Consider the following 14778-nt stretch of genomic DNA (forward strand, 5'->3'; position numbering starts at 1 on the left):
TGATGTTTCATGTGTTTTCATACTTCTTAAAACTTACATGGAAAAGATCACAGGTACAGTTGCAGAATAATTCCATGTAACTCCATGTTACTGGTAAAATATCTGCTTGCCTTGGCAGATTAGGTTGCTGAAATGGATTATGATGAAATGGAGTATTGGAATGCCTTAAATGGTTTGATTACTACCTATAGTGCCTGTTCTGATTTTTTTCATGAGAAATTTACTTCTTCAGTTTCCAGTCTGTTATGAGAATTGTAACCACTCATTGTATTTGACAAGTATTCTCTGCTACTGTTGAACTGTAGAATGACTTTACTACAGTGGTTCTCAACCTGTGGGTCGGGACCCCATTTGGGGTCGATCGACCATTTCACGGGGGTCGCCAAGCAAGGCTGTCCACCATTTTTTTTGTCTGCCATTTTTTTTGTCCGCCATTTTTTTCCCCTTTTCCGGCGGGTGCCTTACCTCCCTTGGGCTGGGCCAGCTGGTGGTCGGCCTGCTCCGTATCAGCCGCTTGCCAGCTACGCCTTGGCTGGCACAGGGGGCGGAACCACGCATGCGTGGTGCTCCCGGGCAGGGAAAGTCCTCGACTTACGACCGGTTGGGTAGTCCTCGACTTACGACCGGTTTAGTCCTCGACTTACGACCGGTTTAGTCCTCGACTTACGACCAGTTGGGGTCGCGGCATTAAAAAGGTTGAGAACCACTGCTTTACTATAAAGAACAACATTCCTACTGTTACATAAATAATGTTTACAAATGTAATTTTGCAGAATTGATATTAATTGAAATACTGATGTTATTTCATTGGAAAATAACACAGAACAAATGCATACGTATAATTATGTACAGTGCTTTTTTTTCTAAAAAAAAAAAAAAAAAGATGCCAGAACTCACACACGTCATAAAACCCGCCTTGCCTACCCTACAAGGTTTCATCCAAAAAAGGTGCCGGAACTCCGTTCTGGGTGTTCTATGAAAAAAAAAGCCCTGATTATGTAGATGTAAAATAAGGATTTTTATCAGGAAAGAGCTGCAAATTTGCCTGTTCTCCCCATGCTGCTTATTTGTTCAAAATGACCAGCTGGACCAGGATAATTTTGTGTATTTTTCTCTTTGATCCTCTCTCTTGTAACCTCTGGGGACGCTTCAAAGAAACCAGGGCCAACTGAGTGGGTCTCACAAATCAGCTGGGCCTTGTTGGTATTTAGTTTAAGGATTATGATTAAAATTGGTTATTTTCAAGTATTTATTTATTCATTAGAGTAATTTCTACATCAAACCCAAACTGATTTGCGTAGAATTCACATGCAGCATTTAACATTCAACCAGTTAGAGAAAGATTAGTAGAATTCACACATGAAAGAGAAGGAAACAAATAATCCTGCTCTCCTCCCTATTTACACTCTAGTTTATATACAATGTGCACTGAATTTCATGGATATTAACTTCATTTTTAAAGGATTCTCTCTCTTCTAGGTTCTAGCTTATCTGCAGGCTGTTATTGCTTCAAGGAAAAACAAGAATGAACAGATTGCTGGTGCCTTTCTCAACGAAGCCGCAGAACTTCATTTTTCTGCTTTGCATGGTCTTCCTTTGAGTATTGAATATTACGAAAAGCTCAACCCCATGTTTCTGATTGAAATTGTGAAAGAATATTTGGTCTTTTGTCCCAAACAGGTAGAAAACTGACTTTCTTACTTGCACTTTTCTAAGCAGTAGAAATTTGGGGAGGGATGAGAAGCCTTTTGATATAGGGTCCAGATGTATGGAGGTTAGCTATTAATGGTGCATTGAAGCCTGCCAAAAATGTAAGATACCTTATCTCTCCACCCCCATTTTCAATTACAGGTAGTCCTCAACTTACAATGATTCATTTAGTGACTGTTCAAAGTTACAACATCACTGAAAAAGTGACTTATGACTATTTTTTACACTTACGACCATTGCAGCATCCTCACGGTCATGTGATCAAAATTGGGATGCTTGGCAACTGACTCATATTTGTGACGTTGCAGTGTCCCGGGATCATGTGATCCCCTTTTGTGACTTTCTGAGAAGCAAAGTCAATGGGGAAGCCAGATTCAATTAACAACTGTGTCACTAACTTAATAACTGCAGTGATTCATTTAACAACTGTGGCAAGAAAGGTCATAAAATGGAGCAAAACTCACTTAACAATGTCTCACTTAGCAACAGAAATTTTGGGCTCAATTATGGTTGTAAGTCAAGAACTACCTGTACTGGCAGTAAGGTCTGGTGCAGGAGTCTTCAAACTTGGCCCTTTTATGACTTGTGGACTTCAACTCCCAGAATTCCTCAGCCAGGCACACTGGCTGAGGAATTCTGGGAGTTGAAGTCCACAAGTCATAAAAGGGCCCAGTTTGAAGATCCCTGGTCTAATGAGAAAGCTCTGGGTCCATACATCAAATAGTTTCTCAAAAATGAATGGAGAATAAAAGATTAGAACATAACTGGAGACCATACCAAAGGTAGTCCTTAAGTTATGACCACTTGTTCAGGAATTGTTCAAATTCACAGTGGCACTGAATAAGGAAGACTTATGTCTGGTCTGCAAAGTTGTGGCCATTGCAGCATCCCCACACTCATGTGATTGTAATTTCTGATATTGCTTGCCAGCTTCCCACAAACAAAATCATTGAGGAAGCTGGCAAGAATTTGGAAGCCATTCCCACTGCTTTGTTGCACTCCTTAGTGTCAGCCTGCAGCACTCCCCCCACCATGGCACTGCCAGTATACCCACCTGCCTGCTTCCTTGGGACTCCCTCCTCTTTCTGCTTAACAAATCCTCGCATTACAATGGCAACAGGAACTACAGGATTTCTGTCGCTAAAAAAGTCACATAACATTGCACTTTACAACTGTATTGATTAGCTATGGAAATTCCGGTCCCAATTGCTATCTGAACCGAGGACTACCTTATGCATGAATGTTTTTCTGTCTAGCTCAGTGTTTTTCGACCTTGGCAACTGTAAGATGTTTGGAATCCTGGCAAGCACCATCCTTGAATAAAATACATTTAAGTTCTTTAAAACTGTAGAACTAGTTTGTCACTTAACATAATACAATAATGTTTCACTTTAGAGGACATCATCTGTATCTTAATTCCTGTAAATAGTTCTGCACTATTATCATTTATAAATCCTGTTCACATACTTTTGGGAATAGCCAGCAAATAAATTATTTCACTTTGTATGTTAGAAAACGTGTATTTCTACTTTTTGCCCTTATAGCCCCGGTTACCTGGCCAAGTTTTATCTCCCCTTCTAAAGCAAACAACAATAATTTTGAATCCACTAGTAAAATCAGCTCCTGGGATAATAGAGCCTCTTTTCCTCATGGCTCAAGTTAAATATTTATCCGGTAAGTTTTGATCTAATTGCTTACCCAAGTAAAAGTAATATTCACAGATTTTAGATTATAATTTTTTTTAGTTGGTTATTTTGATAAACTCAGCATAGTTGGGTCACTAAAAAGTTTGAAGGAGCCTGTTTTGTACAAGCATTGTTTTCTTTTCCAACACATTTTATGATTAGTTGATCCTTATTTTTTTTCTCTATCTTCATGCTTTAAATAAATTTTAAAATAGATTCTTTGCAACATATACATTTATGCCCCCAAAACTTTCAGGTCTCCCTAATGAGCTTTGCATCTGATCATATGCAAATAGTGTCTCACAATTTAGCTATTTCCAGACATGACCTTAGATTATGGGAACTGAAGTTGGACATATCTAAAAGACAGCATTGGAAAATATTGGTTTACATATTAAGTAGAAGTGAGATCAGGCATTCGTATAATGATGTCTGCTATTGATGAGATAATTCCTACAGTTCAAATATATTTTATAAACATTCTCAATCAAGCATTTTAACGATATGCCCATAGCTTAATTAATTTTGCCTTCCAAATTGGGAATAATGGTAGATAAGGGTATGCGCTGGTGGCGAATATCTGTAGCTCAGATGTAAGATGAGGGTGGAGGTTCCTTCCACAAGGTCGGAGAATGAACCTCCACCCTTAGACAAGGGTATATTCTGAGAATACAGTATTGGTTGTAAGAAGTTGATTGTACTGTCCTGAAATTATTGCTTCCTCTTTAGTTTAACTCTGTTTTATTTGGACAGGAAATAAAAAGTGAGCAGATGTGTTGGCCCAACTTTGTAAAGTGTTGGCAATATAGTAACCAATATACTTACCAAAGCTGACTTCTTTCCACTTCAGATTGGAAATTCAAATATGCAAAACTACCAGTTTTTAATGGTAAAAAATACAATGCGTGGTTTGAATTAATACTGTGAATTATTTCAATGCTTAAAAAAATTGTTTCTGACTTCCTTATAATATAACAAATAAGATGTATAGGTTCAATTTATCAAGCTACTTTGTGAGTTCAAAAGAATCAGAACTTTAAGAATAAGAAGCAGATGATGTAGAAATATACAACTGTTTTGCAGGAGAACTTGAAACTGCCCAAGGTACATTGCAACGTTGTCTAGATCTGGACCCAACATTAACAGATGCCAATCTTCTTATGGCCCAGATTCACCTTTCTCAAAGAAACATCAAAGAATGTGCCCATTCACTCGAAATAGGGGTTAGCTACAATTTTCAGGTGAGACTGAATCACAAGAAAATAATTTCAATATGTGTGATAACTGACTCTTTTGCTGTACTGCCTATTGATCTATTTAAGAATTTAAAAAAATTCAAAAGAATTTTATTTTGAGACTTGCACACATTTAAAAGACAGGAAATTAGTAAGACAAAACTTGTTTCCCAACTGTAGCCTAAAATTGCCATTTTAATCATTCCATGTTTATGGAGAACCCTGACATACATATATACATACATACATGCATTTATGTATGTATGTATGTATGTATTTATTTATTTATAAACAAATTTATATAGCTGCCCAACTCACACATAAGTGACTTTGGGCAACTTACAAAATGAAAAAAATCTATATAATAAAAACCATTAAATGAAAAACAACACATTTACCAATGAAATTTGACATTGCCATTAAATCCCAGTTTCATTTCCCCCCTCTTTTTAATGTTTGATTCATAGTAATTTAAAATACTATTTCAATCCTTACCTGTCCAATGTGTTCTGCTGACACATCAATTAAGTATATATTATAGGGCTTCCAAGCTGAAAATTCTTCCTCGATTGCCCTTTGCCACTTAACCTCTGCTCTATGAATGATATAGTTAATTAGTTTAATTTTTTTTATAAAATTGCAAAATAAAACGATATTATTTTAAAGAACCTAATAAAACTAGTGTTTGCAAACTATCACTGTGGGGTTGAAACTAACAAAGGGTGAAGTAGAATCACAGCTGAACAGGTAACACTTAAGGGGCAAGAAGACATGTAAGAAAGTGTCTAATTAATATTTCAGGGGACTCTGATATTAAAAACACTTGTGTCTAAGCAAAATAGGGGAGTCCAAGATTTGGGAATGCACTCTGCAATCTAAAATAGAATGAATTTGTTACTTTTATAGTATAGGAAAGCAACTATTCAAATGTCTACTATGAAAGCAATGAAAAAAATGTCAAATCAGAGCTGGTTTTATCTAAACATTTGCTTAACTGTGCATCCTGTGCTAACTGAACACAATCATTTTAAAGCAGAGGTGGGGAACTATGGCCCCTTTATGACGTGCACTTCAACTCCCAGAATTCCTGAGCCAGCATTTTATTTGTGTCAACTTCTAATATTTTTTTCTAGCTTCGTGATTCTCCACTGTACCACTTCATCAAGGCTAAAGCATTGAATAAAGCTGGGGAGTATCCTGAAGCGATTAAAGTCTTAAAAATGCTTATCAATATACCTCAAATGAAAGGGGACGCTAAGAAAGGCCAGGGGCCCTTTGTCACAATGAGTGAACAGGTCTCCATTTATCTGGAACTTGCTGAAGCTCTTCGACTTAATGGGGAATTGGTAAGAAATCAGAATTATTTACCAGATATTGAAGATATCTGCAAAAAATGTAAAACACTGTCACTCTTCTAATTATTATTATTTATTTGTTAAAAATAGGGTTTTTAACAAAAAAAATTAACATCTAATGACTTTTGTTAATTATTTTTAAGTGATTCAATATTCTATGAATGCATCCATTTTAATTTTCAGTGTGAGAAATATCAGTAAATATAACCCGTATAAACAAGAGACTTTTGTCTTTTTAAAAGTGGGAAGGGAACCTGAGAGAAAAACAATTAAGAAGAATTTTAAAACCAAATCAAAAATTAACTAGCTAATATTAACATTAGTATAATTTTTTTTAAATACCTCCAGGGAGGGATTTTATTTAGAATACTTGTTCCAAGCATTAGGCATTGCATGATTTGGATCTACTGATTTATGGGCCATTGTTGATTTACGCTGTATAAAAATTGGAACATGTTCCTCATAGTTAAAAACCACCACTAACTAATTTTATGCCTGATGTGTTATTTAAGGAATAACCTTCATCTTTATGCTCTTCTACTAAGTTAGCAGTAGTTGATATCTGCTGAGTACAAAGCAGGACCTTCTCAGTACTAGCACTCAAGCTTTGCCAATATGGGACTATGATTTACCTGAAGGCATGTTATGGTCCAGTAAAGGCATAATCATTAATTAATCATTAAAGAAGGCCAGTTGCTGGCTTCTCCAAAGTAATCAGGAACAGTTTCAGCTAGTTTATGGTGCAAGCAACTGTTATAAATAGTTCTTTAAAGTGACTAAACTCTTGTGAGATTATCAAACCTTGAAAGATTTTGGCAGATTCATAATGAGATTTCATAGACTAACTTTAGATTAATACGTTGTGCTTGTGGCTTTTTGTGCATTTGTTTATCTGTTGTGAGTTATTGTTCCATACAGTTATATTTTAACTGCTTTCTCCTGTCACCAAGGACAGTGAAATTAGAGAAATATAACTGGTGAATTCCATACCTTGGTGAATAATTAGTAAAAATTTTAAAGTTATGTAGTGGCCTTCTTGAAACCTTGAAGAGTGATGCATCTGCAGCTATAAATCAAAGTGTCCCTTTGTTTAATTTGAATAGCTGACCCTCTGCCCAGACATTTGGGGTAGAGAAAGAAAATGACCTTCATAGCAATACAGGTAGTCTTCAATTAACACCAGTAATTGGGACCAGAATTTCCATCACTAAGTAACACAATCATATAGCATGATGTCATGTGACCATGCTGCTTAGTGATGGCAGTTCAGCAGTCACCAGTGTTAAGTGTGGACCACGTGGGTTATTAAGCAAGGACCTTATGTGATCATGACTTTTGATATATTGGCTTCCCTGTTGACTTTGCTTATGGGAAACTGGCAGGGAAGGTGGCAAATTGTGGTCACATGACCACAGAGACACTACACGAGCTAGAACTTCAAAAACTGGTCATAACTGCAACTTATTCAATGCCATTGCAAGTTTGAATGGTTGCTGAGAGAGTGGTTGTTAATATATGCAAGAACTATCATTTATTGTTGATACTTTTTCTTAGGTCCAAAAATTAAAGTAACATTTGGGAGCAGCTCAAGCAGATGCTGCCCTGATTAACTGGATTATAAGAAGTGGGAGGAGGTACACTTCTCCCTGGATTATAAGAAGTGGGAGGAGGTACACAATCTTATTGAGATTGTGATAACAAAATCTTACAAGTCTGATTGTGCTGATTGTGTATATCCTGATCTGGTCTGGTGAGGCTGACAATTTGCTTCCTCTTTGTATTGTGATAGAGAAAGAGTAACAACAAGATAATAGTAAAAAGGAATAAAATCTCTTCAATTCAACTCTTCAGTTTGACTTTGATTTCTGACGTCAACCATTTTTTAGCCTCAGTCCATACCTGCTTTATGGAAATATACTGGTATTCTGCTTAGACGTTATATAAAAATTACTGGAGTACATATATAATATTCATTAAATTTTCTAAAAATGCTAAATACTGTAAATGTTAATAATTTCACCTGTAATAATTAAGTAATCATTAAGGTTTGCAGTTTTGTTTTTAACATTCATTTTCGCATTCCAGCATGAAGCTACCAAGATAATGCAAGATGCCATCAATGAATTTAGTGGGACCTCCGAAGAAATCCGTGTCACTGTTGCTAATGTAGATTTGGCTCTCAGTAAAGGAGAAGTGGATTTAGCTTTAACAATGCTGAGGAATATCACTCCCAATCAGCCATATTACACTGAAGTTAAGGAAAAGATGGCTCAGATTTACCTCCTGATCCGAAAAGATAAGAGATTATATATTGGATGCTATTGGTAATTTTTTTTTAACCTCAAATTAATGTTGTCTTTTTTTCCTGCAACCATTAATTTTTTTGTATTTTGCTTAAGGGGCGGAGAAGAACATGAAAAATTAGAGCAAACATGAAAATTATGACCAGTTCTGAATAATACAATCTGAAAATATAATACTGATTTTAGTCAGAAGGCTGAGAAAAATTCTATTTCCAGATTCTTGTTATGCACAAGCTCAGATGACACCTTTTCTTTAATAAACAACAACACAATTGCTTGTGAATTTAATTGAGCTGTTGAATGCAAAGGTGTCAAGTCACTATTTGTATTAAACTCTTACCAGAGAGCAGCACTTCAACTTTCCTTCTCTCAGTGAGTGAGCAGGATTTTCTGGTATGTGTCTATGTGCATTTGAATACACTTACATACAATGGTTAGATCAACTTTCTCAACCTATAACCCTCTAGATCAGTGATGGCGAACCTTTTAGAGAACGAATGCCCAAACTGCAACCCAAAACCCACTTATGTATCGTCGGGTGCCCAGTGGGCGTGGCCCACTGGGTGGGTGTGGCCCACTGGGTGGGTGTGGCCCATTGGGTGGGCGTGGCTTCATGGGTAACGGCGACTGGGTGGGACTAAAAAGTTCAATCCCAGCTTTGTGAGATCTTTTTTTTTCCCGCAAGAAGTTGAAATTGATTGATTGATTGAATCTTTTTTTTTTGCATACGGCAGCGGAGGTCTAAAGCGAAAAGGTTTTATAAAACCCAGCTGAAAGCCTAGGATTGGGGCGACGGCTCGCGTGCCCACAGAGAGGGCTCTCCGTGCCACCTGTAGCACACATGCCATAGGTTCGCCACCACGGCTCTAGATAGTTGATGCAACATGGACATTTTCTGAGGATAGAGTTGTATTATAAAAGACAAGGTTCTGAGAGAAGAACAAAGTTCTTAGGCTTAGGCTTCCCTTTCTCTCCACATTTACAATAGAAGTGTTATCTCAGATGTAACAGAATCTTCATGTCTCCCTAAAGATGTCTGAGCACATTCCCATTTCCTAATATGATTGGTTATACAATTATCTTTTGTATTTGTGCATTATATTTACCATTTGCTTACATTAATGATGTATCCATTCATACTGCAGTGCAGCTAGGCAGGTATCTATGGAGAGTCTCAATCATCCAGGTCATGGTTGTCCTAAAAGGCAATTGCTTTTTCCAAAAGGCAATTGGACTTTCTTGTTTTTTTTTCCTTTGAAAATGTTAAGTTTCTTGGATAAGAAGTGAAACGTTTACAAAGAAAAAACAAAGTCTAGTTGCCTTTTGTAAAAAGCACTTTTGGGAGCTAGGCAATTGAGCTGTCCCAATCTAAAAGTTATCTTTTATTTTTTGCTTGTGAAAACTTAAAATTATGCTTTATACTTTTAATTTTTTTTCTTGTAATTTAAATACCATTCTTTTACCTAGTGAGTTGTGTGAAAATTTGCCGAGTCCTCATACTAGTCTTCTCTTGGGTGATGCCTACATGAATATTCAAGAGGTTAGTTTTAAAAAAAATTTATTATTGATTCATTCTCTCTCTCTCTCTCTCTCTCTCTCTCTCTCTCTCTCTCTCTCTCTCTCTCCTTCCCTCATGTATATATATAAAAATAAATATATAAATATTAATCCTCTGACTATTCCAAGCAGTTTGACAGATCAGGATTTTGAAGGCAAATTACCCTTATTTGCTGCCTAAGACAGATGATGTGATCTGGGAAGGTTTGCACAGACATAATCTTCTCTCCTGTCATTTAAGTTATCAAAACCACATGTGAGGTATTTGAGAATTATACAACTTCACAGTGTTTTTTTCCCTTAAACTCTCTACATCCTCAGTCCCAAAAATAAATCTCTTATGTATTTCACAAAGCTTCTTCACCCCGTTTCTGACTTTTTTTGTAGTAGGGATCTCTTCACACCCCCTCCCTTAAGGTTTCTCCACAGATCCTCATTATATCATTTCTACTCTTTTAGAGTTCATCTGCTCATTCTATCTCATTCAATCATCCATTCAGCTAGCTAGCTAGCTTCTAGAGAGAACTGCTGTTATGTTTACAATAGAAACATGGTTAATGTACATGCGGGAGGGAGGCAAAATTAAGTTCCCATTCTTGTTGTTTTGTTTGTTTGGAAGGGGGGGCTAATAAAGATAGAAGGGACTGTTTTGATGGTTCTTGGATTCCTGTACTGACTTATGCAAAGGGGTTAAGTGCAGGGACAATAATTTGACAACTAACCAGCAAACGGCACAGTATTCCTTGACCATTGAAATAGATATAGTCTAGTATTATACCAATCAAGATGGTTTCTGCTATCTATACATTAACAGAAGGCATTAAACCCTGTTATCAGTAGAGTTTAGACCAGTGGTGGCGAACCTTTTAGAGACTGAGTGCCCAAAATGCAACCCAAAACCCACTTATGCATCGTCGAGTGCCGGGTGGGTGTGGCCCATTAGCCAATGGGTGTGGCCCATTGGGTGGGCGTGGCTGCGGTGGTAACGGCAGACTCAGTGGGACTAAAAAGTTCAATCAATCAATTCCAACTTTGCAAGGTCTTTTTTTCCCGCGAGAAGTTGAAATTGACTGATTCAATTTTTTTTATTTTTTTTTTGCACATGGTGGCGGAGGCCTAAAGCGAAAAGGTTTTATAAAAGCCAGCTGAAGGCCTAGGACTGGGGCGACGGCATGCGTGCCCACAGAGAAGGCTCTGAGTGCCGCCTCTGGCACCCGTGCCATAGGTTCGCCACCACTGGTTTAGACAACAAACAAGTTGGACATTGAAAAAATTATCTTTAAAGTGAGTGTGGGTATTGAGTCCGGAAGAATAAGCACAGGACAAAGCTGAAGTAAGGGAATTCCAAAGTTATCATGATTAATATTACATATAAAAATAACTGCAATGTTACTTTCATTGTTTTAGCCTGAAAAAGCTTTAGAGGTCTACGAAGCAGCTCAGAAGAAGAATCCCCTGGACGCAACAGTAGCACGGAAAATTGGGCAAGCTTATGTGTACACTCACCAATATAACAAGGTTCAGAAATTGTTTTTTTTTTAAACTCAACATCATTCAGAACTGAGCCAAGGCAACATACAGGCTGTTATCATCCTTTATCTGCCGAACGAACTGACTTTGTACTTGAGTGCACAGTCAAAATTAGGATTTGGGATTAGTCTGTTTAATTTCTAAGGTACTGGGCTAAAATGAAATTAGATACAAAAGGCTATGTAACCCAGGACATTTTTTTTTAAAGAACCTTCTCAGTTTTACAGGACTCACTGATGTGGTGGCAAATTCTAAAGTGCAGAGGTTTTCATAATAGCCCTGTATCCAAGATAAATGTGTAGGCACATCCCTTGCTTTTTTTTATATTAATTAGAATCTTCACATAAAACTGAACATTCTAATTAAAAACCCCATAATAAAACTCACCCAATCCTGTGTGTATTTATCAGGGAAGTTCTACTACGCTTAGCAGATATAAAAATACACATTTATTTTTCATCCAGAACCCTCACTTAGCTGAAACACAATCTTTTCACTCATTATTGGAAATGCAAACAGTATTGAAAAGATGCATTGTTATTTAAAATGCTAGCATCAGGTAGAAAGGAACCTCAAAACAAAAATTATCCACCTTTTGCTTTATTATTTCTCTTGTATTTCCTACTATTCTTTCACAAATAAAAAAACAAAAAACAAAAGCTTTGGTTCCAAGTCAATGGCCTTTTAAGGCTATCCATTTTCCACAGCAAATTATGCCGATACTTTTTTTCTGAAGAAAAAAAAATAGTCTTGCTGTTTGGTTTCCTTCCTTTTCTAGCTCATTAAATTGACAGAGGTACAGCTCATTATTTGGATTGCCTTCCTAATCCAAATAAATTTGGAGACTTGGCTTGCTCAACATTATTGAGATTTAGGAAGACAAACAAACCTGATTATTTCAGCTGATCTTAGAAGGGCAGATGAATATTTTATTATCTTTTTCATAGAAATAATTGATTGTGTAAGGCTATTTATTCATTGGGGGGGGTTCTGTTAGTTACATTTTTGTGTACATTTGATAGGATTGTAAACCAAGCAGAATCAGTTGATGACTGGAATTGTATCAGCCTATTAAAATTAATTAACACTGGGCACTATCTAACAAAATGAAATTCAATGGTGAAAAAAGCAAGGTTCTACATTTAGGCAAGAAAAACCAATTGCACAAGTACAGCATAGGTGGCACCTTGCTCAATAGTAGTAACAGTGAGAGGGACCTCGGAGTCCTAGTGGACAATCACCTAAATATGAGCCAGCAGTGTGCTGCAGCTGCCAACAAGGCCAACACAGTGCTAGGCTGCATTAACAGAGGGATAGAATCAAGATCACGTGAAGTGTTAATACCACTTTACAATGCCTTGGTAAGGCCACACTTGGAATACTGCATCCAGTTTTGGTCACCGCGATGTAAAAAAGATGTTGAGACTTTAGAAAGAGTACAGAGAAGAGCAACAAAGATGATTAGGGGACTGNAAGAGGGAGTCAAGCTATTCTCCAAAGCGCCTGAAGGCAGGACAAGAAGCAACGGGTGGAAACTAATCAAGGAGAGAAGCAATCTAGAACTAAGGAGAAACTTCCTGACAGTGAGAACAATTAACCAGTGGAACAACCTGCCTCCAGAAGCAGTGAATGCTCCAACACTGGAAGTTTTTAAGAAGAGACTGGACAGCCACTTGTCCGAAATGGTATAGGGTTTCCTGCCTGAGCAGGGGGTTGGACTAGATGACCTTCAAGGTCCCTTCCAACTTTACTATTATTATTATTATTATTATTATTATTATTATTATTATTATTATTATTATTATTATTATTATTATTATTATTATTATTATTATTATTATTATTATTATTATTAATTATATGCATGTTGGACCAAACTACAAAAACTGAAAAATTACATGAAATTGTTTTCATTGGAACCGCTTCCATAGAACTCCATGTTAGAATATTTTTCCATGTTAAAACAAAGCAGAATTTTAAAAGAGAAATTGTATGTAGTTACAGTTTTCTGTTCAGAAAGTGTTTATGGGAGTGGATTTAATTCAGCTGTGAAGTCATACAGTCTATAGAGAGCAGTAGAATTGATGATGATACAATTTCCTTACCCAGCTTAGATCAGTAAGTCTCATAGAAGCATGTTTTTCATTCCTAACCAAAAGCTGGGGCTCTATTAACGATATATATAAAATTGTTTCAGGCTATCAATTACTATGAAGTTGCTCTCAAGATGAGTGAACAGGATTTTTTGTGTCATGATCTTGCTGATCTCCTATTAAAACTCAAAAAATTTGGCAAAGCTGAGAAAGTTCTGAGCCAAGCACTAGATCATGATCCAGGTAACATTTTTTTTCTTTTTTTAGAATCTTCAGCTGGAGTTTTTATCTTGATATAAGGCAGGAACATGCTCTGTCATCTACATTCCACAATATTTGTATATGATACCTCATTTCTCCATTGAGGATTTTTTTACGGCTATTTGTCTTACTATTGTATCATCCCTGCCTTATTTATAATTAAACTTATCTATAATTGAGACCAGTGGTGGGATTCAAATATGTGAACAACCGGTTCTCTGTGTGGATGCTGCTTCCAGAAGTCCATTCTGGGCCTGGGCAACAAAAAATTAGCTACCGATTTTGCAGAAGTGGTGCAAACTGGCTGAATCCCACCACTGACTTGAGACACTAGAAAGAGTCCAGAGAAGAGCAAAAAAGATGATTAGGGGACTGGAGGCTAAAACATATGAAAACGGTTGCTGGAATAGGGTATGTCTAGTTTAATGAAGAAAAGGACTATGACATGATAGCAGTGACAAGATGGCAGTGTTCCAATATTTGAAGGGCTGCAACAAAGAAGGGGGGGTCAACCTATTCTCCAAAGCACCTGAAGGCAGGACAAAAACAATGGATGGAAACTAATCAAAGAAAGAAGCAACTTAGAATTAAGGAGAAATTTCCTGACAGTTAGAACAATTAATAAGTGAAACATCTTGTTTTCAGAAGTTGTGGGTTCTCCAACACTGGGAAGTTTTTAAGAAGAAATTGGACAGCCAACATGGCGGACCTACCTGGGGCGGCTCCGTGACAGAGTGGAGCCCGAAACAGAAAATGGGGGGCCTCCTGGAGGCCGAGGGCTCTCCTGTGATTCAATTTGGAGAGCTGAACTCGCCAGCAGTTTAGTCTGGCGAGGATACTGAGGGGCGAAGGGCCGGTGCTCGGCGGAGCCTCGGCGAAGCCAGGCGGAAGACCCGGCCGGACCCGGCCTGGATTCGGCCCGACGGAAAATCTGGCCTGGATTTGGTCGCGGCCTCGATAACAGCGGAGGCCGCGACGGATTTGAATTTGGAGGCTGCGGACTTGGGAGTTAGAGGCCGCAGCAGCTGTGAGGCTGCGGCAGCTATGGA

General features: G+C 37.5%; 1 protein-coding gene across 1 annotated transcript in view; it reads left to right on the forward strand.

The window, feature by feature from the left end:
* The window catches only part of TTC21A (tetratricopeptide repeat domain 21A), a 52130-nt gene that overhangs the window by 13021 nt on the left and 24331 nt on the right, over nt 1-14778 (forward strand). The window contains exons 11-18 of the mRNA XM_015832516.1: nt 1480-1680; nt 3255-3384; nt 4479-4636; nt 5764-5976; nt 8071-8309; nt 9756-9828; nt 11253-11363; nt 13573-13711. Coding sequence (XP_015688002.1) covers nt 1480-1680; nt 3255-3384; nt 4479-4636; nt 5764-5976; nt 8071-8309; nt 9756-9828; nt 11253-11363; nt 13573-13711 — 1264 coding nt within the window. The remainder of the gene's footprint in view (nt 1-1479; nt 1681-3254; nt 3385-4478; nt 4637-5763; nt 5977-8070; nt 8310-9755; nt 9829-11252; nt 11364-13572; nt 13712-14778) is intronic.

Source organism: Protobothrops mucrosquamatus, unplaced genomic scaffold, assembly GCF_001527695.2.
Source record: "Protobothrops mucrosquamatus isolate PMUCROS unplaced genomic scaffold, P.Mucros_1.0 scaffold5, whole genome shotgun sequence".
Taxonomy (NCBI): Eukaryota; Metazoa; Chordata; class Lepidosauria; order Squamata; family Viperidae; genus Protobothrops; species Protobothrops mucrosquamatus.